Here is a 27,109-nt window from a genome sequence, read left to right as displayed (position 1 = left end):
GCACTGCCAATTTTAGATAGTATGTGACTGACAACTAGCTGACAAGCTGAATACAAGCTACTTTGAAAAGGTCAAGATCACACACCCCTGCAAGATATGTTCCAACACACGTCATATATACAACATGCAGAGTTGGTCTTGTTACTCTGACTGCTTCTGAGCCCTTAAGATACATGTGAACAAGAATGTGTGTCAGCACTGCTCCTGCTCACCTGATTTAGGTTCAGGGTCAGGGTTAAGGCTCAGTTATACTTTCGCGAGTGACCGTAGCGCGCGACTCCACACACTTCGCACGAACGGCGGAAGCGTTTACACTTGGTGTGTTACATTCTTTGCAGTGTTCTCCCAAACAATATATGGTAGTTTCAAAAAGGACCCCTTAAAAACGGGAAGGAACATTTACCTGATGAATTTTAATGTTGCTTTGTGTTCCGGGTTTGAAAAGTGTTGGAATTTAAGCTAAAGTACTTGAACATGCTTGAAATTGTAACTGACTGAACAGATATCTTGTATTACGTTAACTTGTAATTCCAGGATGAAACATGAGAGAACGTGAAGATGTTAAGATTGGGCGTTTTGAAAATAAACAACCATTAATTAATGTGATAAAAAGTGAATTATTTCTAATTATTTCGACTATATGTATAATTATGTAACTTAATTACGCTTAAGGTGCTGGAAAATATTGTAAATGGACCTTGAAAGTGACGTACAAGTACTTGAATTCCTCCTTGTAAAGATGTATGAACCCTGCAAAAATGCGTCATTGTGCTGACGCATGGCGCGCACAAAGTTACAAAAATCGAGAGGTGAAGAAGAGGAGCCACCGCGATTGTGTCATTATGACGGTCACGATGCATCAAATATAAACCTAGCTTTAACATTATGGTTAGGGTTACCATCATGTTCAGGGTTAGGGTTAGATGTTAGATTCATGAATAGAATAATATATAAATTTTAAAATTTAATAATATAAAATTTAATTACAAATTGGGTGCACACCACTCTCAGACGGTGAAAAGATCTGCAAGTCACCAGCTGGAGACAGTCATCCACATTATCTCACACAGTCTGATACAAGTAATCTGGGCGCTGGAGTAAATGTGTCAATGCTGGTTTTCTGGTTTATCAGAAAGGTTCTTAGCAGAGAGGTTTTTCAAGTAATACAGCTTCCACATGCTGTGATACTGTTTACAGTCTCTATTAACCATTAAGGACCATTAGTCTGTCTCAAACGACCTGTTTAATCATACAGGGACGCTCTATCATAATCATACAGGGATGCTCCATCATAATCATACAGGGACGCTCCATCATAATCATACAGGGACGCTCCATCATAATCATACAGGGACGCTCCATCATAATCATATAGGGATGCTTCATCATAATTAAATGTATGCTCCATCATAGGGTGGTGTGGTAATACGAACTGCTTCACTCACTTTTCTGAGGGTTTCTTGTCATTCTGATCAGCACTCCATCATTTAACCATAGCCTAATTTTCTCAGTAAACACACTTTCAGGGCTTTTAATATGTTATAATAATATTGTTTGAAGTTAAAAGATGTTAAAAAAGCTAAAATAAGATAAATAAAATAAGAAATTGCATATACATTAAATAAGTTTAACATTTCAAAAAAGAAGTGATGTGAAATATGAAACATGAGATGTGAAAAGCATTACTGCCTGGAGCACATTACCCAGTCAGGATCTAATTCCTACTGCTCACACACACCTCTCTGGAATCACATTAATGTAGGAGACAGTAGCAAACCACACAGTAGCTGTTATGACATGATTGGCTTGTTAAAATATGAGCTTGAAAAAATTTATGTATTTGTTGGCTTATGTCAGTGTCCTGTAACCTTCTAAACAGTATATTTCAGTACATTTTTGTCAGCTGGCAGAAGACTTCAAACATATTATCATAACTCAGATTACTGCCGACAGGTCTTACTGGATACACATAATTCTACCATAAATTCCATTCCATCTGTGGTTAGGCCCAGGTTTCCCTCTCCCCAGCCACCTCTTCTAGCTCCTCTAAGAGGATACCGCTGCGTTCCCAGGATAACCGAGAGATATAATCTACCAACACGCAAGATGGCGTCGTGATTGTACCGCGAGGCTCGGCATCTTACCAGTATTAGCAGTATAATACTTATTTACTTAACTTTCTCCAGTTTTTTCTCACGCGAACTACAGCTACGAGATACAGTCACATAGGTAATCACAGGTAATCACATAGGTCACCACATAGGTAATCACATAGGTAATCACGTAGGTAATCCAGAACTTTGATCACAGAATTAAGAGGCTACAGGAGACTAAAGGGAGGTAGAGGACAAAAATGAGACAGGAAGAGGAACCAGAGAGCAGCTCCTGAAATCTCTACCAATAACTACGCCAGAAACCTAACCAACAATTCAGTAACAAGTGTCTTAGAGTGAGATGCTTATAATTAATACATCTAGCCTAACCCTAACCCCTTTAATACATCTAACCTAACTGTAACCCCTTTAATCGCTCTTCTCAGCATTTGCATCTGCCTCTTCGCTTCTAGACGCCTACAATATTGATGTTTTACACTATATATATATCTGTTCTACTGTGTAAATGCACAGTTGCTTATGCAAGACTTGGACAAGTGCTTTAACTTAGAGTTTCAGGCAAAACATTTTGTAAATGTAGCATGTTGATTTCATTTAAATGTAAGTGTGTAACTTTGTAACAGAATTTTTAAAAACCATAATGCTAAATCAAAACGTAAATTTTATTGAGGAAGATTTAAATACATGTGATAATTGGCATAAGCATTTTAATGTAAAAAATTACAACAATTAGATAACTAACATTTAAATAAATCAGATCCACCCCAGTATTTATCATCAGTATGTCATAGCAGGCCTACTGCGGTGTAACATTAAGAAACTTCGTGGTCTCCAGAAAATGCAGTGTATAAAGATAATTAGTGCATTTAATAATTGTAAACATCTTAAATAAATATATCTATGCCTTTGATAATCTGCTATTAAAGTGCAATTAATACTAATAATATGTCAGACATAAGGCTAAATAAGACCTAACCCTAACCTTAAGTTGTGACAGTTTACAGGTTCATGTTAGAAAATTTTAGCATTGGGTTTATATGGTGTTAGATTTTGGTGTCAGCAGCATTTATAGTGACTGGTGTGTATTTATAGTGTTTGATGGTTAATGCACTGTGTGCAGAGTAACCGTCAGGAGTCCCACAAACAGAGAGAGACGCCACAGTCCTGCTTCACCATGAACTGTTGCACATCCTGGAAAACACAGATCATAAAACTATGTGAACTCTGGGACAAGCAGTTCACTAGTGGTGTCATGCATACAGGGTCTGGGAACTCCACTACCCACAAGTCCACTGACTCCTCTAGCGGCAAAACACTTTAGTTATTTTGTTTATGATTTGATGTTTCTCTATCATTTTACCATCTCTACCATGTTTAAATTTAAAGTCTGTTATAAATAAAATGTATTATTACTGAAACTGTGGAAACTAGTACACACACAATGAGAAATATTAAACTCACAACAGAAACAATAATGTCTTTCTACTTTTTGAAGAACTTTGTTCTTACCAGCTGTGGTATTGGCAGTATAGTTAGTGAAGGTGGTGAGAACACTGGTTTTAGTGATAGTAGTTGTAGTGTTCATGCTGATTTTGTTGACAGTAGGAGTGGTGTTTGCAGTGCTGGGGTTTTGTATCCCAATCAGTCCTATTCTCAGAGTGTCCAGCTGAAACTGGTACTGCTGAAGTCTCCATGATTGGACCACTGTGTTGTTCTCAAACAGCTTCAGAACAGGTAAGTTATTCCTAAACAGATCATTCACTGCACTCACATTCAGGGCCTGACACACACACACAAACACACACACACACACACACACACACACAAATAAAGACAGCATTTAAGGTATTTAATGGTTATATGGTGTTAAATTTTGGTGTCAGCACCAAATCTTTGAACTTTCACTCTACATTATTATGCAAGTTGTGTTTTTATATCATACCATGACTGCATTTAGGTCCAGGTTAATGAAGGTGGTTATATCCATGCTGATGTTCTGAGCAGCAAGAGTTATTATATCTGACAGAGGAGCTCCACCTACAGACAGACATGCACGGGTGAATTCATTTTGGATTTGGATATAATCATGAGTTGTAAATATGTTTCTGAGCTGGGGAAAGACTAGGGAAGAACTCTAGGACTCGGTTGTGTGTGTGTGTGTGTGTGTGTGTGTGTGTGTGTGTGTGTGTGTGTGTCTTTTACCTAGAAATGGACAGATGAGTTGGTAGTATTGTTGCACATCTCTGGTTTCGTTAATAAATGCGATGACAGCGATATTGTACAAAATGTTTTTCTGAGAAAATGAGCACGAGGACAAATCAGCTGGATTTGCAAACCTGCAGATAAAAAAGACAGAAATCCTGAGACTGCATCTTTAATTTAAACATCTGTGGTGATCCTACATCATTTGTTCATATGTCATCCTGTATCATTAAGATATAAAAACAAACACCATGGAACTCTGAGAAAGTAAAACCCATTCATCCATCCATCCATCCATCCGGTTGAATAAAAATTGTCAAAACAAAATAATGAATGTGTGTGCAGTCAGTGATGATTTGTGTGTCCAACGTCTAATGGTAGGTACATGTAGAGAGATACATAAAGAGAGGCTGTCGAGCTCCACACCACAGGTACAATCACCACACGTGTTATCACCACAGGTACTATCACCACAGGTACTGTGACCACAGGTTTTATCACCACAGGTACTATGACCACAGATATTTTCACCACAGGTATTATGATGACAGATACTATGACCACAGGTATTATCACCACAGGTGTTATGACCACAGGTATTATCACCACAGGTATTATCACCACAGATACTATCACCACAATTATCACCACAGATACTATGACCACACATATTATCACCACAGATACTATGACCATACATATTATCACCACAGGTACTATCACCACAGGTACTATGACCACACATATTGTCACCATAGGCATTATCACCACAGGTACTATGACCACACATATTGTCACCACAGGCGTAATCACCACAGGTGTTATTACCACAGCTATTATGACCAATGTACTATGACCACATATATTATCCCCACAGATACTATGACCACAGGTTTTATCACCACAGCTGTTTGCAAACTATAAGAACTATAAGAACAATTTTCTGCTGCTATACAAATTGAAAGGGGTTATTCGCCCCCTTGGAAGTGGGCTGCCCAATGGAGGATGGGTTCCCCTTTGAGTCTTGGTCCTCCCGAGGTTTCTTCCTAATCCCCACCATCATAGGGAGTTTTTCCTCGCCACTGTCGTCTTTGGCTTGCTCATTAGGGATTTGGACCAATACGATTGTAAAGCTGCTTTGTGACAACATGTGTTGTGAAAAGCGCTATATAAATAAATTTGACTTGACTTGACTTATACTGTTGTGGTCAGTGTTAATCCACTTGCTAATGCACTTGTTTATTGATTTTTGGAAACAAGTAACCATAAAGCTTACACAAGACTAGGGAAGAACTTTAGGACTCGGTTGTGTGTGTGTGTGTTTTGTGGGTGTTGGTAGTATTGTTGCACATTTCTGGTAAATCATTCTTCTCAATCTTACTGACTGCTTTATGCAATGTGTGTGTGTGTGTGTGTGTGTGTGTGTGTGTGTGTGTGTGTGTGTGTGCACGTGTATGTGTGTGTACTTACTTCAGGCTGTTAACAGTAATGGTTCTCAGTACACTGATGTTTAAAGAACAGAGGCTGGAGCCAACTGCATTTATTTCAGCAGTCCCCAATGTGTTTCCAGGAACACTCAGATAATTAATTATCACTGCAGTACTCTATAACACACACACACACACACACACACACACACACACACACACACACACGAGTCATTTCCTGAGGTCACTAGCTCCATCCAGTGGTTGTCCTGTTGTTGTTAAATAACTTTATTCTTCATTTTACCTATATAAATGTAAGTTAATTAATTAATTAATTCATTCATTCATTCAAAGATGACATGTTAAAGTTACATGAATGAACAGGAGCGTAGTAATTAACTGCCTGTTTCTCCTGACATTTGCAGCATATTATTACAGTAGGAGACATCTGAAGTGTATGTGGAACATATTTAACCAAAAATGGCCCTAATGTTCTAGATATTTACTAAAGGAAGAAGTCATAGATTCAGAATTAGAGCTCTTAAAGTGAAGGACATTTTCCATAGTAATGGTGAATGGTTACAATTGTGGGGACAATATTAACTGCAGTGCACATGTTCTGATTATCTTTTTATATTTATGTATTTCCTTAATTAAATGTTAGTGAAATTACATTAAGTGTGGACAATTTCAGCTTACTAAATGTTTATAACTGAATATATTTCTCTGTAATTACCCCTTGCATCAAAATAATGAGAAATTGACCATGGTTTCAAAACCAAAAACCCAATACATTCTACACACATACACTGATGGACGTGACGTGTTACCTGGTCTGAAGTCCAGGCCCCATTAACTGGGTTCATTAAAGATGCCAGTGTGTCTATTGTGGTGATGGTCCAATTGCTGATTTCACTGACTGTGGCCACATGAGATGTGGGACCCAGTTTCTGCAACATACTGTCATTAAGACCTGAGGGGTATGCCTGCAATACACACACACACACACACACACACACACACACACACACACACACATACACCATTAACTCTTCATATACAATATATAACTCACAGAAGAATTAGGTAAATCTAATAAATTAATTAAGTGATTAATTAATTAATTAGGTTAATAAAAAAATTATGGATTTCACAAATTCTAGAACAATGAGGGTGTTCACATGGTGACTTTTCAACCCCCATAAGACAGCAGACAGTGAGAATTCATCAAAGCTGCATGGAGAGAAAGACAAAATGAACAACACAGTCCATAAACTCAATGGACTGGGGCTCTCTCATGTTGAGATATGGTAATCTTTGTTTCAAGCATTCTACATATAGGTGTCCAAAACCATCCAGCTGACATCCATCATACTGGCATGATGAGGCAGCATCTTTGATCCTGATTGGTCAGCAGTGGATGAGCAGAAAAACATGCTTGATTTTGATTGGGGTCAGCGGTGGATGAAGAGAGAATGCATCCTGGATCCTGATTCATTGCTCAGGCTAGAGGACTCTTCAGTGGCAAAGTGTATCATAGACAAAAGAGTTTGAAAAGGCTCCATGTGAACACACCCATAAGACTCCATGTGAACACACCCATAAGACTCCATGTGAACACACCCATAAGACTCCATGTGAACACACCCATTAGGCTCCATGTGAACACACTCATAAGACTCCATGTGAACACACCCATAAGACTCCATGTGAACACACCCATTAGACTCCATGTGAACACACCCATTAGATTCCATGTGAACACACCCATTAGGCTCCATGTGAACACACCCATAAGACTCAATGTGAACACACCCATAAGGCTCCATGTGAACACACCCATTAGGCTCCATGTGAACACACCCATAAGACTCCATGTGAACACACCCATAAGATGCCATGTGAACACACCAATAAGCCGATTAAATATTGGCGATCTCTTCCTGAAGAGATCAGAGGCATTTCATCCCTGCACAGCTTCAAGAAGAATCTCAAAACCTTCCTGTTTAGATCTGCTTTTAGTTAAGAAACTCTCCATCTTATTTACGTTATTACATTATTTTGTCTATTATTTTATAATTTGTCACTTTATTTCATTATTTTATTGTGTTGGTTTCCTTTTTATCTTTAATTTCTTTTAATATTTTATTTTTGTCTTCTTATCTTTGCTTCCTTTTAATGTTTATTTTTAATTTATTCTGTAAAGCACTTTGAGTTGCATGTATGAAACGTGCTATACAAATAAAGATTATTATAAGCCTCAATGTGAACACACCCCTAAAATGCCATGTGAACACACCCATAATACACCATGTGAACACACCCCTAAAATGCCATGTGAACACACCCATAATACACCATGTGAACACACCCATAAGACACAATGTGAACACACCCATAAAATGCCATGTGAACACACCCATAAGACTAAATGTGAACACACCCATAATACACCATGTGCACACACCCATAAGACACAATGTGAACACACCCATAAAATGCCATGTGAACACACCCATAAGACTAAATGTGAACATCCCCATAAGACCCCATGTGAACACACCCATAAGGGTCCATGTGAACACTCCCATAAGGGTCCATGTCAACATCCCAGTAAGTTGAATTATGTCTCACGGAGATGAAGACTCTCTCAATATTATAAGTTAATGCTAATGCCAATGCTAGTTTAGCAAGATGCCTGAAGCACAACAGTGTAATTCCAGATTCCGGTCAAAATCAGCACTGTCTATGTTTACATTTAAATGTCTAATTTTACATTTAAATTCACATAACAAACAACCAATGTTCTTGTTTGACTTGTCTCCATAGCAGCAGAAAAAGTGATGCTGTGTTTGGTATTAATAACTAAACTCTGCTGTCCAGTAAAAGCACAAACCAAGTAAAATGTTTTCCTGCTTTTCACTGAAAATCAAATATCACAGGAAATACTAAGTTCACAATCTATTACAAGATTTCCACATGTAGTTGTTAGAGATCTATATGTAACCTAACATACAGCATCTCAGTGTTTTCAACATCATGTCCTCAGTAATGCTGACCTGGTTTAATTTGTTAAGAATGATCCTCTCAAAGCTGGGGTCCACAACTTTCTGAGTGATGGCAGCTGGATTGTTCTTCAACACAGTTAAACTGAGACACAAATCAAACTGTGTTGAATCGTAACCAACAGGGAATGATGGATCTGCAATGTTTGCTTCTGTAATTTCACCTGCAGTACATCCTGTGAGACACAGAGAGAAAAGATGAATTACATTATTCTATACTGGATAAATGATGCTACCAAATGACCTTTATTAAACTGGTAAGGACATTTACATATAGCTGGACACAATATAGCCGTGTAAACCTGTGTTCCTGTGTGTCAGTGTTCAAATGTGTGTTTCTGCTGTGAGGCACTGATACCTGCAGCACGTTTACTCTTGATATTTGTGTTGCTTGCAGTGAATAATCTCTGTAGTGTTGTTATTGGAATGTTCTGTGTCTTCAGGGTAGGGATGAATGACCTCAGAAATGTCATTTTGTCCATCTTCAAGAATGCAGTCACACACACAGAGACACACAATGGATAAATAAATACAGAATGAAATTACATAACACACCCTTCAAATGACCAGAGTCTCCTTAGCTAAACACCTGACAACAAACCAGGAAATAAACAGACAAAATAACTAAATTACATACAGAACTAAATTTGGCCCAGAATTCCGTGTTCAAGTAGAGGGGCAGGTTGCCTAACTGCTGTAGTGTCTGTAGTTTCCATGTTGAGGGATTTCTGTGGACAGAAGCACAAGGTAAGATCCTATACACTCTACAACTATACATACACACTACACCTACACACACTCTATACCTATACACACACACATTCACCTATGCACACGCTAGAGCTATACACACTACACCTACACACACACTACGGCTACACAAACACTATACCTACACACACACTACACCTATACACACTCTACACCTATACATACACACTACACCCACACACACATTCTACACCTATACACACACTACACCTATGCACATTCAAGAGCTATACACACACACTACACGTACACACACACTACACCTACATACACCCTACACATACACACACACTACACCTACACACACTCTACACCTACACACACCCTACACACTACACCTACACACACTCTACACCTACACAAAGATAAACGCGTCCGAGCTTTATGTCTTTCTTTTAACCTAAAGAAGGATGCACCCATGAGGACGCACCAATGTGTCCATCTCAGCCTCTGATTTGAACACAAAACCGCTGTCACAACAATACAGCAGACCCAGGCAAGTAGAACAGTTTAAGATGCAGATTATATTTTTTGAGGAGACTTAAAAGTTTTGGAATGGATCAACAGTGACTGGACTCAAATTTATACCATGTCGTTGCTGCTCTATGTGCCCTCAATTGCTCCTCTGGTATGAATAAAGTTTTTAAAATCTTTAATCTAGAATTGAATCTCACCCGTAGGGCGTGTTGCCACTGAAGAGCAGTGTCTGTATACCCGTGACCTGAGAGGCAGTCAGGTCTCCACAGTTCTTCAGCTTCTCTATGATGAGTGGGTCAGAGTTCTTGATGTAGAAGGAGTCTATTGTGCAGATCATATTACCCAGAATTCCCACCTGAGTCTGACTCAAACTGAAGCCAGAGATACCCTGCATTGATGTAGAACAGGTACAGAACAGGTGTGAACAGGTGTGAACAGACACTGACTGATGGTCCTTGTGTGTATTTTACAGTCATGTGTGATCTTGAACAAAGGACACAGCATGTGTGAAGCTCAAATATTACACATTACAAAAAATAAACATTTCAAAATGTGAGTTGTAAAGTCAGTGTGTCAATGTTCTAAAAACCCTTTATAAACATTTTTGGAATTTCCTGGAACATGGACATTAGGAATGATTACATATATCTATCATTAAAGTCATTAAAGTGAGGTGTGATGTCATTAAAGTGATGTGTGATGTCATTAAAGTGAGGTGTGATGTTTACCAGGCAGGTTTGTGCATTGTTGAACAGATTTTTCTGTATGTTGAGGAAGCTGGAAGGAATAGAGAAATCTGCTGCACCCAGAGCGCTAAAATACGACCTGCAGTCCTGCACATTTGAATAACTACAATACACACACACACACACACACACACACACACACACATTATAGATAACACAGATAACATTAATCAAATCCACATCAATACATTTTAAAAGCAAAATGATGATGATAAAAAAAGAATGATTATTTAAACTAATAAACTAAAAAAAAAAAAAACAAATAAAATTATACACATAAAAAATTTATTAAATTGATCTGAATGGCTTATAAAACCAAATGTATTTGTACTTCATTGCAAATGGTGCATCTATCAACTGCCAGTTAGCATTTGTCATGTTAAGGACATGTTAGTATGTAATCCTCATTAGTACTGAATGTTAAGGATGCGTGTTAGTGTATTATTTTCATTAATACTGAATGTTAACGATGTGTGTGTGTTATCTTCATTAGTACTGAATGTTCTGGATGTGTTTCTGTGTTATTCTCATAAGTACTAAATGTTAAGGTTGTGTTTGTGTGTTATCTTTATTATTAATTAATGTTAAGGTTGTGTTTGTGTGTTATCTTTATTATTAATTAATGTTAAGGATGTGTGTTTGTGTGTCATCATTAATACTTCATGTTTTAAGCACATCTTTTAATCAGACCAGTGTGTTAGTGCGTGTGCATACATTTTGCATTTGTGTGTATGTGTGTTTGTCCATTTGTGTGTGTTACACACTTGTAGTAGAGAAGCATGTCAGAAGGGACATCACTGAAGGTGATAGATGTATCTTTCACATAGTTGTACATGCAGGTCAACTACAGTACAGAACACACCGTTAATCACACCATTGTTTCATCAGCCATCCTCTTTCAGATATTCTGATATACCATATATACCAGATATATCATATTTGATGTTGACACATTTTAATTGCTAAAGCATTACTTATCATTCACTGTTCCTGTTTTCTAGAGGAAGCTAATCACTGTGTGACTCAATCTAATGCACAATCACAGATCATATCATAAAAGGTCTCCTTACACTTAGAACTGATATATAATTACTGATATGAAATGGCATTTCCATTTAATGTAGAATATTAGCTGGTTAAATGTCCGCCTGTATACCTGTGACTCTTGCAGAGGGACCTTGCTCTTGCCTGGTTGTGGTCTACAGGCTTGCACCACCTGTTTGATTTTTGGTACAGGGAGAGCCTGAGCTGAGGTGCAGCTAAACCCCTGGAGTACTGCATCTGACAATCTGTAGAAACACACACAGACAAAATTCAAATCTTTTGCTTTTATAACCACATGCAAAAATTATATTACATATTGCAACATTTCTTAGATACATGGAGGAATTTTATGTGTTTGTGTCAGTGGGGAACCGTTAGGGCCCTCTACTCCCTCTCAGAGGGCCTGAAGTATTCTTAAAACATTATATATATATATATATATATATATATATATATATATATATATATATATATATATATACTGATCAGTTCAGTTAAATGTACAGTGAGTGAGAAAGAGCGATCACGTTGCCGAGATGGGCTGCGGTGGAGGCTGCGCTGCCTCAGCTTATCGTACACAACACTCCACAACACTCTACAACACACTACAACACTACAACATTTCACAACACTCCACTACACTCCACAATACCACCACCACAACACCCCACTACACTACACAAAACTCCACTGTGCTGCCACTGCTCCTCCGCGCACCGTACGAAATATAAAAAAGTCGGTCGTAACTCTGGTCCGTCGTTAACCAGACCCGTCCTTAAGCGGGGACCCACTTTATTCAGTTCAGTAGATATATGCTGCTTATAGCCCGGAGTGGCTTATACAACATTTTCCTTTTTTTTTACTTGGTAGATGCGGTTATATTGAGGTGCGCTCTATAGTTGGTGAGGGGTTAAGGTCAGGACTGTGATACCTCTGCAGAATGTTGGTGATTGGTGGTCCCGCTGTTCATTTACAGAGGGCCAGGCAGTTATAATTCAGCTCAATACCAGTTTCAAATGACAGTAAAATTGACCAATCACATCTTCCCTCTTAGTGGGCGGGCTTAACTGTATGATAATTTCCGCCTGCTGTGGCGACGCTAGCTAGCATTAGCGTACCACCACTAGCTAGTTTCAATTCATTCCTTTAATGCCCTCGTGCGCGTTGTTTACATATTCCGCTCCCGAGGAACACGGAGCTGTGAACCTTATTTTGCTGGAACCTTATTTTGCTTAAGAAGTTATCTAGTACAGATATTATTGGTTATTGCGTTTCTAAAGCTGTACTGTCGTCTCAGTTTTGTCTTCTTTATTGCAGTTAATTATGAGAGGAATTTTTTATTTTTTTTTTTGGGGGGGGGGGGGTGAATGTTAGCCGACCCAGGTTTAATGGTCATGGTTCGATACTGGTTTGTACAAGTTTCATGTTCACACAGGTTATGTGTGTTATGTGTGTGTGTGTGTGTGTGTGTGTGTGTATGTGTGTGTGTGTGTATTCTGTGCAGCAGAATGTGTGATTTAACTCACTCTTTTACATTATTACTGACACTGACCACATCAGGGAAAAGCACAAGAGCCTAGAAAAACAAAACAATAATGACACATTTATGCATTTATTTATTTTCCATACACATACATACATTGCATACACATGACCGTTATGTATTCTCTTACCTGTTCCTTATTCCAGTTCTTTGGGTTCACAAATGAAACATTAACAGCATTCAGTGATGCCAGTATCACACGTGGGATGAATGTTGCTAATTCGTTTGGAATGTTCACCACCGCCTGAGACTCGTTTAGAGAGACAATCTAGAAGAAAGTGTAGAATAATAAAATGATTGAAGTTGTTTTTTTTGTTTTGTACAGTGCTTTATGTCCTATATTTATAGCTAAAGGCAGATTATTATGGTGAATGTGTGTGTCTGAACTGAAGTACCTTCCGAACATACGTCTCCTGCAGAATCACTGGTGCTGTCAGAATGTTGTTGACAAATGTTGGATTCTGGGATACAATCTGAAGCTGAGAGGATGGAATACTGGACATGGTTGCTGTGGAAACACCTCCAATGAGCGTGCCCAGAGTCACCAAGGACGAAGCACTGTTGATCTGTCAAAACACCATCCAATCAGAACACAGATCAACAAAGTACAATAGGTCATCCTTCAGAATGAAGAAGTTGAGTGCAGACTTATAGTGCTAATTTCGGGGCAGTGATCTTCACTGAGAACTCAGTGGGGCTGTGGAAGACAATTCTTGAGGCCAACTTCATGCCAATAGCACAAATGACCATCAAGTACATGATTTGCCAATGAGGTGCCCTAACCCTGCAACTGTTCTTCATATGTCTGAAACCCCTCAGTGAAATCATCTCCAAGAGTGGCTGTGGAATGAATCATCAGCCAGCTCCCCTACATGGATGACAATCAATCTGTTTACCAGAAGTGAACAAGACATTGACTTGATAATCCACTTCACCAGGATATTCAGCAATGACACTGGAATGTCATTTGGAATGGATAAATGTGATTGGATGGTTACAAGGAGAGGGAAGGTACTCTGAACTGAGGGGATCATACTACCTGAAGGTAATACATAATTATATTTAAGGGCAGGTATTCCCTGTTATACATATTTCCTTGGAATCCCAAAGGCAAATGTGAATTTTGTTGAGGCCACAAGGAAAGCAGCTACAGTCAAATACCTACAGAGACTGAGGTAAGTCCTGAGATGTCAGCTGAATGTGAAGGACACCATCTGGGCTACCAACACTACCAGTCAACATATATCCTGCTAGCATAAAATGTTGGCCAAATGACACTGACATAAACACAAGGAAACCCACCACAATGCACAGAGGGTTCCATCCCAAGTCCAGCACTCAGAGACTGTACAATAAGTGGAAGGAGGGGGTCTGAGGACTAGTGAGCATCTGAGCTACTACTCAGAACGAATCCTACCAATGGACTGAAAGAAGGCACTTAGACACTAGTCATAGCAGCCCAGGAACAAACTCTGAACACAACGTCAATACAGACGGGGATCTACAGCACCAGGCAGGATATATCATATCATATATCATATATGAAACACATAATATATGAAACACAATCTGGGCCGAGGATGGACTGCAAGTCCCAAAGTCAAAGTGTGGCACTCCATGCTAAACTGGGAGTGTGGCTACAGCAGATACTGGGAACATCAGACATCTCCATCCAGAAGAGTGCAGATCTAGGAACAGCTAAGATTGAAGAAAAAAGACTACCCATAGGAGGGCAAGTGGAGAATTTTTATGGTGTACATTAATACAAAAGAGTTTTGGTTGAAGGCATTGTTCTGGTATCAATTACAGCCACTACTGTAGTGTGTAGTTGTTCTGGTATCAATTACAGCCACTACTGTAGTGTGTAGTTGTTCTGGTATCAATTACAGCCACTACTGTAGTGTGTAGTTGTTCTGGTATCAATTACAGCCACTACTGTAGTGTGTAGTTGTTCTGGTATCAATTACAGCCACTACTGTAGTGTATAGTTGTTCTGGTATCAATTACTGCCACTACTGTAGTGTGTAGTTGTTCTGGTATCAATTACAGCCACTACTGTAGTGTGTAGTTGTTCTGGTATCAATTACAGCCACTACTGTAGTGTGTAGTTGTTCTGGTATCAATTACAGCCACTACTGTAGTGTGTAGAGTGTCTCACCCTCCCAGGTCGAGTGATGCAGCAGTGCATTAATATGGATGTGTCCAAATATTTATATTAATATCTCTGCAATATGACATCACAGACACATGGTTCAAATATTTTTGGAAACTGGAAGCTTTCCCCTTAAATGTTAATTCATGTTTGAGAAGATGCAATGCAAGGAGACAATAAATGAGGAGTTAAAAACATGCCCATATATGGTTTGTAGGTTCATGTGTCACTAAGATTTACTGCCCTCCCCTGTCTGACTGCCCTCTCATCCTGTGATTGGGAGATTCGTGTGTCATTCATTGCATGCCAATGACCTCACTAAGTACCACCCCTTGCGAAAGTGGGGGGAGCGTTCTATCCTCATTCTGTAGCCAGCGGGTAAATTGTAAACAACCTCCGAATCTCCTACAGTGACATCTCCTACTAGCTAACTAGTTAGTGTGTAGTGATGTACATAGCACTGATGAAGGTAGGTTGAATTCCTGAAGGGTTTGATGAAGAAGTATAAAAGATCAATGGCTAAATGAATGTTATTTTGCAATATCTCTATTCACAGATAGGCTCGCGATGCTACTAACTAGCTAGCTAGAAGTTGCTTCTGTGCAAAATTCATGTCATTTATTCTTGATGAAATTATTTTTGTTTTTATGATTTCGTTTTTGACTTTTGCCTAAATGTTTGCTCTGTAGATTGCAGAGTGTGAAAGTATAGTATCGAATAATCTAGATCAGAGGTCACCAACAGGCGGACAATGGTCCGGATCCGAACGCAGTCCTGTCCGGACCCAATCTCATTCCTGATTAACTGGATACGGACCCAAATGCCATCCCATCCGGACCCAGAATAAATTGTTAAAAATATTTCTTAAATTTTGACGGGAGAATTAATTTTAAACCGGAGCATTTATTTCAGCGCTATTGAAAAAAACACGAGTGTTACGTTTGCCGCCCCCCCCGCTCAAAGTTCGACCCCCCCCCCTACAAGAACTTACGTTCGCCATACACACCCCCCACCCCCCCGCTCAACAACTTACGTTCACCACCCCACCCTCCTCTCCCCCGGACCGCTGGTCAGAGCTATCTGCCAAATTTGGCCCGCGGAACAATATAGTTGATTACCCCTGATCTAGATGAATGAATATGTTTTGGCTATGATCACTGCTCTGTACAGTATTTGTTTGTTTGTTTTTTATAGCTGCTGTGATTTTTTTCCAGTTGCACACATGAAGTTTGACATTTTGATACTCCATGAAGCTCGATATATAATACAAAAAGTCATTGATCAGTCACATTTTATCTCAGATCACACCTTTGTGCAATAAGTGATCATTAAAATATGATTTGTGCATTTTTGTACACATATTTATATACTACTTTATACTTGTATACTACTATATAGGCCTATATTACATGTTTCACTATTTTTGTGAAGCCAACACTTGAGCAAACATATTTCAAGCATTAATTTATCTTTCAGCAAAGGTATGGTTTCATATGATGATATATGAAAATATTTTGAAAATATGACGTCATATCGTCAGGCTTAAGACCATATTATTTATTTATGCATTACTCTAAGTCAAATGGAACCTCATTAGGATGAGAGCTGAGATTGTTCTGAACATTTTGACACGAGATACAGTTGTGATCAAATTTATTCAACCCCCAATGCTGCGAAGGGTTTTATGGAATTCAGTGCACATTTGTAATTGTGTTCATAATGAAATCTTACAAGGACTTGTTAAAGAACTAAATGCAACTAAGATAGCATCAATTTTTTTTGTCATAAAGTATTAAATGGCCTTTTTGTGATTTCTTCATTGACACAATTATTCAACCCCTTTACGACTACCACTCCTAAGAACAGAGGTTCATTCCAGTGTTTTCCATCAGGTATTGAAAACATCTGTGGATGTCAACGAGCAGCAATCAAGCATGATAAGCACCAATTAGGCAGATTTAAAAGGACTGTGATACTCAGCTCCTTCTAGACATCTACTGGTGTGTTTCCAAGCATGGTGAAGGCAAGAGAATGGTCCCAGAAGAAAAGAGAAGAGGTTATTGCTCTTCACAAGAATGGCAATGGATATAAAAAGATTGCGAAGTTGTTAAATATTCCAAGAGACACTATCGGAAGTATCATTCGCAAGTTCAAGTTAAAGGGCACAGTGGAAACGTTACCTGGTCGTGGCAGAAAGAAGATCCTGACCGCGACTGCTGTGCGCTACCTGAAGCGTAATGTGGAGAAAAATCCCCGCGTGACTGCTAAGGAACTGAAAAAAGACCTGTCAGATGTGGGCACTGAAGTTTCAGCTCAGACAATAAGGCGCGCACTGCATAACGAAGACCTCCATGCCAGAACGCCCAGACGCACCCCCTTGCTGACTCCAAAGAACAAGAAAAGTCGACTGCAGTATGCCAAAAGTCATGTGGACAAAGCCACAACAGTGTACTGTGGTCAGATGAAACTAAATTAGAACTGTTTGGGACAATGGACCAGCGCTATGTTTGGAGAAGGAAGAACCAGGCTTATGAACAAAAGAACACCTTGCCTACTGTGAAGCATGGCGGGGGGTCAATTATGCTTTGGGGCTGTTTTGCTTCTAATGGTACAGGAAAGCTTCAACGTGTGCAGGGTACCATGAATTCCCTTCAGTACCAGGAGATCTTGGAGGAAAATGTGATGGAGTCAGTCACAAACCTGCGGCTTGGGAGACGTTGGACCTTCCAACAGGACAATGATCCGAAGCACACATCCAAGTCCACTAGAGCATGGTTGAACATGAAAGGCTGGAACATTCTAGAGTGGCCATCGCAATCACCAGACTTATATCCAATTGAGAACCTCTGGTGGGACCTTAAGAAGGCAGTTGCAGTGCGCAAGCCTAAGAATGTGACTGAACTGGAGGCTTTTGCCCATGAAGAATGGGCTAAGATACCCATAGGTCGCTGCAAGACACTTGTGTCAAGCTATGCTTCACGCTTGAAAGCTGTCATAACTGGAAAAGGATGTTGTACTAAGTACTAAAAAATAATGTCACTAGGGGGTTGAATAAAACTGATAATGATGTGAGCACAGTAAAGACATTTGTGGTTATTCCATCATAAATATTATGTTATGTTTGTCTAATTTATAAGTGCCTCTTTGATATAATTGTAAATAAGATGACTGAAATGATCAAAATCAATGTCAAACTGGCCAAAACACTTTATTTCAGTGGGGGTTGAATAAATTTGATCACAACTGTATGTGGGTAAGATGCAATAATTAAGTATGATTAGAGACAAATGAATGAAAACATGCTTAAACAGAAAAAAAGTCCTGCACCTGGGACAAAAGAGATTTGGTTGCGTTGTTCTAGTATCAATTACAGGCACTACTGTAGTGTGTAGTGCAGGGGTGACTCCAAAAAAGTTTAGTGCCATCATCTAAATTGTCAAAAATAAGTGATCAAATATATACTGTTGTGTGTACGTCATTGAATAAAATATGCGCTACAACGCGCTCAACTTTTGTTCAGAATCAGCTTCTTATCGCTGGTAACGACGCGGCTTTCCTCTCATTCAGTCCCGCAGCTCAACAGTGGTTTAAACAGATCATCCAATCATCATGCAGAAGCGGAGCGTCCGGCCAGCCGAGTCCAGCCCACTGCCCCATAGAACCCCAGAGACGCTGTGCGTCCGTTGGGCGGGACTAAAGTCATTGGACAAATGCGAATCATTGGATAAATGCTGGGCTTTGTCCCGCCTATTGGACACTCAGCGTCTCTGGGGATCTATCGCTTCTTTGGTGCTGCCATGTTTAGTAATTTGGGGGAATTTTTTTCTGTAATTGTCCTTTTTGGTGGAGCAACTGCCTTGATCAACAGTAACTCTGGTGTTAAAACTAAGAAAACTAATTCACTCAAGCAAAAGTGCGGGTCATATTATATTCTGTTTATTAAATGTCTTGCAGGCCAATTTAAAATGGACCGTAGGCCGTAGTTTGGACACCCCTAGACTATACTATACTATAGCGGCAGATAATAATAATAATAATAATATGTTTATTTTATATAGTGCCTTTCACAAACCCAAGGTCGCTGTACACACATGAAAGGGGAAAAATACAGGGCTTAGAAAGAGCGGAAATATTGAGAAGAGAGGAAACTCGAGTTGAGTTTTGAAAGTAGAGAGAGAGTCAGAGGAGCGAATAGAGGGAGGTAACGAATTCCAGAGGGTGGGGGCAGCAACACTGAATGATCTGCCACCCATAGTAGAGAGTCTGTGTCATGGGACGGAGAGCAAACCTAGGTTAGAGGACCTGAGCTGACGTGATGAGATATGAAGGTGGAGAAGGTTGGAGAGATAGGAGGGTGTAAGACCATGCAGAGATTTGAATGTTAGGAGTAGGATTTTAGAGTGGATGCGTTCAGAGATAGGAAGCCAGTGTAACTGATGGAGGATAGGAGTGATGTGTGCAGATTTCTTTGTGGACATTAGAACTCTGGCTGCAGAATGTTGTATCTGTTGTAGGGGGCGAAGTGATTTAGCAGGTAGACCATAAAGCAGGGAGTTACAGTAATCTAGTCTGGAAGTAATGAATGCATGTACCAGGGTTTCGGCATCTTTTAGTGAAAGTTTGGGGCGGAGTGGATAATGTTACCTAGAGGAAGATAAGTATGTAATGAATAGTAGGGGACCAAGAACGGAACCCTATGGCACTCCCTGGGTGACTGGGACAGAAATGGATTTGTGCTTTCCTATACTGCCAAACTGAGATCTGTTAGTAAGGTAGGATGAAAACCAAGAGAGCACAGTGCCAGACAGACCAATACTGGAGAGACGTGAGAGGAGTATTTTGTGATTAACTGTATCAAAAGCAGCGGTTAAGTCAAGGAGAGGAATGACAGATGCACGCCCAGAGTCAGAGGACAGGAGCAGGTTATTTAAAACACTGAGAAGAGCAGTCTCAGTGCTATGTAAAGGACGAAATCCTGACTGGAACATCTCAAAGAGATTATTGGTGGTGAGAAAAGCTTGTAACTGTATGGCTACAGCTCTCTCAAGAACTTTAGAAATAAAAGGTAAATTGGAAATCAGTCTGTAGGATTGTACATCAGAACTGTCAAGAGAAGGTTTTTTAATAACAGGAGTAATAGCAGCCATTTTAAGAGAACAGGGAACATAACCAGTGGAGAGAGAGAGATTAATAATGTGTGTTATAGGAGTATTTATGTCCGAAAGACAGCTTTAGGAGTGATGTTGGGGCGGGGTCAAGTTGACTGGATGAGGGTTTGGACTTAGAAATTATTTCGGCAGTGTTGCTGATGGAAACCGGAGAGAAATGAGAAAACAGAGTGTTAATAGGACTGGGAGGAGAGAAAGAGAAGTCAGGGGAGGGTGAGCTAGGAAAACCTTTGTTTATGGAAGTAATTTTATCTTGGAAATGGTTGAGAAAAGAAGTACAGATTTCAGGAGAGGATAAGACTGTATGAGTAGGAGGGCAAGAAATTTAGTTGACAATAGAGAAGAGATGTTTAGGGTCATGTCTGGAACCATGTATAAGGTTGGAGTAATACAGAGAACGGGCAGATTGTAGTGCAGATTTGTAGGTGAGCATATATTCAGTAAGGGCCATAGCGTGAACATGAAGACCTGTTTTTTTATAGAGACACTCAAGGCGCCTGCCAGTCGATTTCAGTGTGTGTAGTTCAGGGGTAATCCAGGGAGAGGTGTGCGTGGATGGTACAGTCCTCGTCTTAAGTGGAGCGAGTGTATTGAGGATGGCAGAGACAGAATCATACAAAGAGACAGCATCCTCAACATTATATATGTTACAAATCGTAGGGAATAAAGAAGATTTGAGATGTTTGGAGAAGGCGAGAGATTCAACAGCAGAAAGATTACGGAAGGATATTGTAATTTTAGAGGGGGTCTTAGGTATAGGCCGTAGTTTGGACACAACCCCTGGTCAATGCCAGTCAATGTTTGGTCCCCACACATATTCAACTTACTAAATCTGGCACTCACTGCAAAAAGTTTGGACACCCCTGGTGTAGAGTGTCTCACGTAGTGTACACTTACCTGAAACCCTGCAGTAGTAACCCTCTGGATGATGTCGTTGACCTGACCTTGATTCCAGCCTGTGACTGTACTGAGAGAGGATATAGAACTGGTAATGACGTTTGGGTTTGCAGCCAGGATCTGACCCTCGGTCAGGCCGATGTTATGTGTGCCAAGTGACTGGATAGTGTCTGTGGTTAACGTGGAGTTAAAATTCGCTACCAGCGCTGCTGTGACCTGTGAAGAGAGAATTGTGGGTAATTATCAAGACTCAAATCAAAGGGTAGTGAGAGGTTGCATGTTTGATTACCTCTAAACTAATTGTAGTGCAGCTGTTGTTGAGGACTTTCAGGATGGATTTACTTTCTGGTTCTAGAAGATTCACAAATGCAGAAGCTGGTGTCGCACACAGAAGATTGGCTGGCAAGCTGCAGACACACACCCCACACAGAGCCACACAGCCATGCAAACACCCATGCAGAGATAAGACAGATGCACACATAGAACAGCTTCCTCTTTTTCTTTTAACATCTGAAGCAGGACACCTACAGGGCTCCAGTAGAGGGACTGTAACAGGGAGGTGACATGGGAGAACTTTGGGTTCCTGATAACAAGTATGACATGCAGCTGCATTCTGGATGTGTTGTGCAGGTCTAATGACACAGTGGGGAAGGTCCACTAGGACCAAACTGCAGTCATCCAGTCTCAAGATGACAAGGCACTGAATGAACACCAACATTCCCACTGCCAACATATACATTGACTTTCTGCACAAACTGCAAAATTCATGAAGGCATTTGTGGAACATTCTGGTAAGCAGCTTGGTTCTATCAAATTTACTTTTGTCAATGCAAATATGTTACATTATGTCAATCCCTGTAAAGTATAATCACAATTTTTGATTTGTTGACAAAAAGTATTGACATTCCTATTATATACAAATTAATTTTTCTATTAAAATTATAACCAAGGCTTAAATCTTTTTAATTACCTAGGCTTAATTACCTAGCTAGGTAGTTACTTTTAAAGAGCGAATTTTATTAATTCTACTAATTACTAATTCAGTCCCATTCTATGTAATGAGATACTGTACCAGGTACCATTTATTGACTCTTACCAGGTCATATTTAGTTGAGACATGTTTATCATTTAACTGACCTGTGATAAAATCTCTTACTTTTCACTTGGCAGTCACTGCTTAAATCACTGGTTAGCTTAATGCTCTTCAAATGTAGCTAGCTGGGTATCTAGACAGAAACTAAAGCTTAAAGACCCTGATATAAAAAAATCCCATTTAACACTTTTTAGCTATATTTAAAGAACTTTACTACTTAAGTCCTGTTCAACGTAATGAGATACTGTATAACACAACTCTTGTTTCTGGCAAAAAAACTACAGTCCCTGCTTAAAATAATTACAGAAACACTTCAGTTGTGTTGTGGCCCACTGCCATTGTGTTGTGACTGGATTTCAGTGTTTCTGAACTTACAGCGCGTTTCCGATATGTAGTGTATGTGTTGTGATTTTGATGAATTTGCTTTGTCTAGTTGCAGTGCGTTTTCCTTTTTCAGCACGATGGGTTTTCTCAGCCACCGTAAAAGTGGGCTTTACTGATCATAAGCTTATTGATTGTCAATTCAGTTTGTCAGCTTCTAAAAGTCTTTATTTCCATAAGCTTGGCCCCACTGCCTCCCCTCTCCACACTGCATTTCATTTTCTCACATTATAACTATTGTTTCCAAAACATTCAGTTGTTTTGCTCCTCTTAAGACATATCCCTGCTACACATGCTTCACCATGGTTTACTCAGGTTTATGAAGGCTGAAGTTAGGTGTCTTGACCATCTTCATGAAATGACTGGACTTTCTGTTCATCCTCTTTAATGAGCAGGTCAAGTTTAAACACTGGCTGATCTTCCCACTACTCCAGCATCATTAGTGATAGCAGACTCAGGCCTGTAAGCCTTCAGCCTTGTTCAGTACCATAGCTATGCTGCTCCAACCAGGATCTCTCTGTGTCTCTACTTTTACTTTAGTTGATCCTTCTGCTGTGACTGATATCCTTACTAAATCCTCTTCTTCCTGCTTACTGGACCTGCTGCCTCTCATTTCTGCTCCAATTTCACAACTGATAAATCTGTTTTTCTTCTGGCACTGTTTACTCTCCTCTAAACACTGCTGCTGTCACACCTAGTCTGGAGAACCCCGGACCCTTCTGTGTTATCTAACTTTAGACCCATCTCAGATCTCTTCACCACTGCTATACTGTCTCCTCTTCATCACTTCACCACTGTTCTATCTTCTCCTCTTCATCACTTCACCACTGTTCTACCATCTCCTCTTCATCACTTCACCACTGCTCTACCTTCTCCTCTTCATCACTTCACCACTGCTCTACCTTCTCCTCTTCATCACTTCACCACTGTTCTATCTTCTCCTCTTCATCACTTCACCACTGTTCTATCTTCTCCTCTTCATCACTTCACCACTGCTCTGTCTTCTCCTCTTCATCACTTCACCACTGTTCTATCTTCTCCTCTTCATCACTTCACAACTGTTCTATCTTCTCCTCTTCATCACTTCACCACTGTTCTACCTTCTCCTCTTCATCACTTCACCACTGTTCTACCTTCTCCTCTTCATCACTTCAGCTCTACTTTGAAATCTCAACTCCAATCTTTCTTTATTGTTTCTTACTTTTCCTTAGTCTTTTTTATGTAGAGCATCCTTGGGTTTGTGAAACAATCTACATAAATATAGCATATTATTATTATTATATATAAATATTATAAACAAAATTAAACATTCTAAACATGACTGTGTCATGCCTCTCATTTTGATATAAAAAGTCTTTTATAGATATTTTTTATTTTTGTATTCCAATATCACACATATAAACATTCTAAAATTATTGTTTTTTATTGCTAATGTGTGTAGTGTATAATCTGAAGGAACTGAAGATTCCGGGTGTATAACTGTGCTGTAGTGTATAATATATCATTTATGTTGTATGTAGTGCACAATGTGTGTAGTGTATAACCTGAGAGGGTCGAATTTAGGATTCGTTGCAAATAGCCGTGCCATGTAATGTGCAGTAACGTTGGCTGCAATTCCTGGAGTGCTAAACAACCGAAGATTGTCTGGATTCACTGCAAACACACTGATCTACAAAACACAAACACATGCATTTAGCTATGAGAACAATGTCCATCCATTCATGCATCCATCCATTTACATTAGCCCAAGCAAAGAGGCCCAGTTCAGCATGCTTCAAACCCCTCACCAGGGAGGTGCCTGGGGTGGCATCTGGACCACATGCCAGAAACACCTCAACTGGCTCCTCTACATGGAGGAGCAATGGCTCTCTCTTGGATGAGGAAACATCTCACCCTATTTCTAAGGTAGATCAATGTGTGTTTATTAATTAATCAAAGTAATTAAGACATTTCTTGTTGCTTATGAAGATTTGCCTTTGCTTACAACTTTTTCATCTACACTGGTTGTCAGACACAAACATTTATAGGGATTCTATGTCACCTGGCTGTCTGACACAAATGTCTGGAGGTCACTAAGAGACATGAAGGTGATGAAAGGTCCGATGTTGTTGGTGAACCAGGCGGTGGAGTTCAGGTTGGGATCTGAGGAGTTATAACAGCGAGGAGTGCCACCTACAACAAACACACAATATAAGTACTGTTTCTAAAACATGAACCTACAACAATAAACAGAAAGAGAATTGTAACCATTCTTACTGCTGTTGGTCAGATAAGCCTTTATAGACTTGTACACATCAGCTGAGGTGAAATCAGTGTTGGAGAAATTATAGTTGTTCCCCAGGACTGACACTCTATACACACACACAAACAACATGTGTGTAAAAGTTGATGAGATGATCAACTCAGTTGAGAAAAGTTGATCAGAGTCTAGGTTTAGTGGTGGTTCAATAGATTAAGCAGTTTATGCTATATCAAACAACGTACAGTTTCCTGTATGACAGACAGGAGGCGCTGTTGAGTTGAGCAGGTCTGATCAGCTGATAGCTGAGGTAGGGCAGGTAGTGAGCCAGATAGACATTAAACCACTGATTTACATCAGTCTGAGATGATACACTGAGAGCAAAAGGCCACACACATGCCAATGTCTCTCTGGCGAGAACTGGAGACTGAACTGGATGCTGCAGAGAGAAACAGAGAGAGTAAAAGAGAGAGAAAGTTAGGAAGAGAAAGAAAAAAAATGTAAAGTCTGAAAATTTAAACATGGATTACTGCACTAAACAATGATGAGATGAAAATCAGGAGTGAGGAACAAGCTTAAGACACATGGAGTAGAAAGTTAGACACAGACCATCTGCAGGTACTGGATGGCTTGGCTGTAGTTTCTGAGGAGTGTGCACAGGTCTGACCCATTCTTAATGGTGTTGGAACTTGACAGCTACAAATAGAAGAGATGGTTGCTGTGATGTCAGAAGTTACATTTGTGGGGGAAAAGTTGCTGACAGAAGATGTTGGGAATGAGTATATTGGAGAAAGAAGAAGAATGTATTGATATTGGTATTTGTAGATAAACTAGCAATGGTGCTTGTCATTGTTTTTTCCCAGAAGATGTAGAAATATTTGTTTTTTCTTTTTACTAACATATGTACAGAGTCTGGCTGTTGTTATATGTATTGTGGATGTGGATTTCCCATCTATCTCTCTTTAAAGAAGCTCTGGATGTGGTGGGAAAGGTAGTAGAATGTTAAGCGGTGCTAAGGGTAGAAATTGTCAAAAGTAGTATTTGTGTGTGGTGGTGGTACTAACCATAGATGTAGAACTGATGGCACGGGTGCTTGTCATTGCTTTGATGGTCTCAGTGGATGTAGCAATAGAGGTTGTTGATGTGGTGGCCATAGTGGTAGGAGTAGTGCTGGTAGTGGTAGTAGCAGTAGACATTGTAGATGGGGTGGTGGTAGTGGTAGGAGTAGTGCTGGGAGTGGTAGTCTCAGTAGAGGTTGTTGATGGGGTGGTGGTAGTGGTTGTAGTTGTGCTAGGAGTGGTAGTAGCAGAGGAGGTTGTTGATGGGGTGGTGGTAGTGGTAGGAGTAGTGCTAGGAGTGGTAGTAGCACTAGAGGTTGTAGATGGGGGGGTGGTAGTGGTGAAAGTAGTGCTGGGAGTGGTAGTAGCAGTAGGTGTTGTTGATGGGGTGGTAGTGGTAAGAGTTGTGCTTGGAGTGGTAGTAGCACTAGAGGTTGTTGATGGGGTGGTGGTAGTGGTAGGAGTAGTGCTGGTAGTGGTGGTAGCAGTAGACAATGTAAAAGGTGTTTTGATTTTGCTGGGGATGGTAGTAGCAGGAGAGGTTGTTGATGGGGTGGTGGTAGTGGTAGGAGTAGTGCTTGGAGTGGTAGTAGCAAAAGGGGTTGTTGATGGGGTGGTGGTAGTGGTAGGAGTAGTGCTGGGAGTGGTAGTAGCAGTAGGGGTTGTTGAAGGGGTGGTAGTCGTAGGAGTAGTGCTGGGAGTGGTAGTAGCAGTAGAGGTTGTTGATGGAGT

General features: G+C 39.9%; 1 protein-coding gene across 1 annotated transcript; it reads right to left on the bottom strand.

The window, feature by feature from the left end:
• Positions 1-2,834: 2,834 nt before the first annotated feature.
• On the bottom strand, positions 2,835-26,966 carry LOC143483984 (mesothelin-like protein). The gene is made up of 24 exons (XM_076982389.1): positions 26,384-26,966; positions 25,929-26,015; positions 25,565-25,758; positions 25,337-25,431; positions 25,122-25,252; positions 24,625-24,749; positions 21,896-22,013; positions 21,607-21,822; positions 13,785-13,955; positions 13,520-13,657; positions 13,373-13,422; positions 11,959-12,091; positions 11,567-11,646; positions 10,785-10,905; positions 10,254-10,444; positions 9,446-9,536; positions 9,167-9,290; positions 8,803-8,984; positions 6,574-6,729; positions 5,787-5,920; positions 4,317-4,450; positions 4,057-4,151; positions 3,624-3,894; positions 2,835-3,305 (listed from the first exon to the last, which is right to left on the bottom strand). Exons 1-24 carry the CDS (start codon positions 26,513-26,515, stop codon positions 3,217-3,219), a joined length of 3,258 nt encoding a protein of 1,085 aa, XP_076838504.1. The 5' UTR covers positions 26,516-26,966; the 3' UTR covers positions 2,835-3,216.
• Between the last annotated feature and the right edge of the window lie 143 nt (positions 26,967-27,109).

Source organism: Brachyhypopomus gauderio, chromosome 20 (assembly GCF_052324685.1).
Source record: "Brachyhypopomus gauderio isolate BG-103 chromosome 20, BGAUD_0.2, whole genome shotgun sequence".
In the NCBI taxonomy this organism is placed as follows: Eukaryota; Metazoa; Chordata; class Actinopteri; order Gymnotiformes; family Hypopomidae; genus Brachyhypopomus; species Brachyhypopomus gauderio.
Note: the sequence above shows the minus strand (reverse complement) of the source record. Positions and strands in the feature narration are given on the sequence as shown.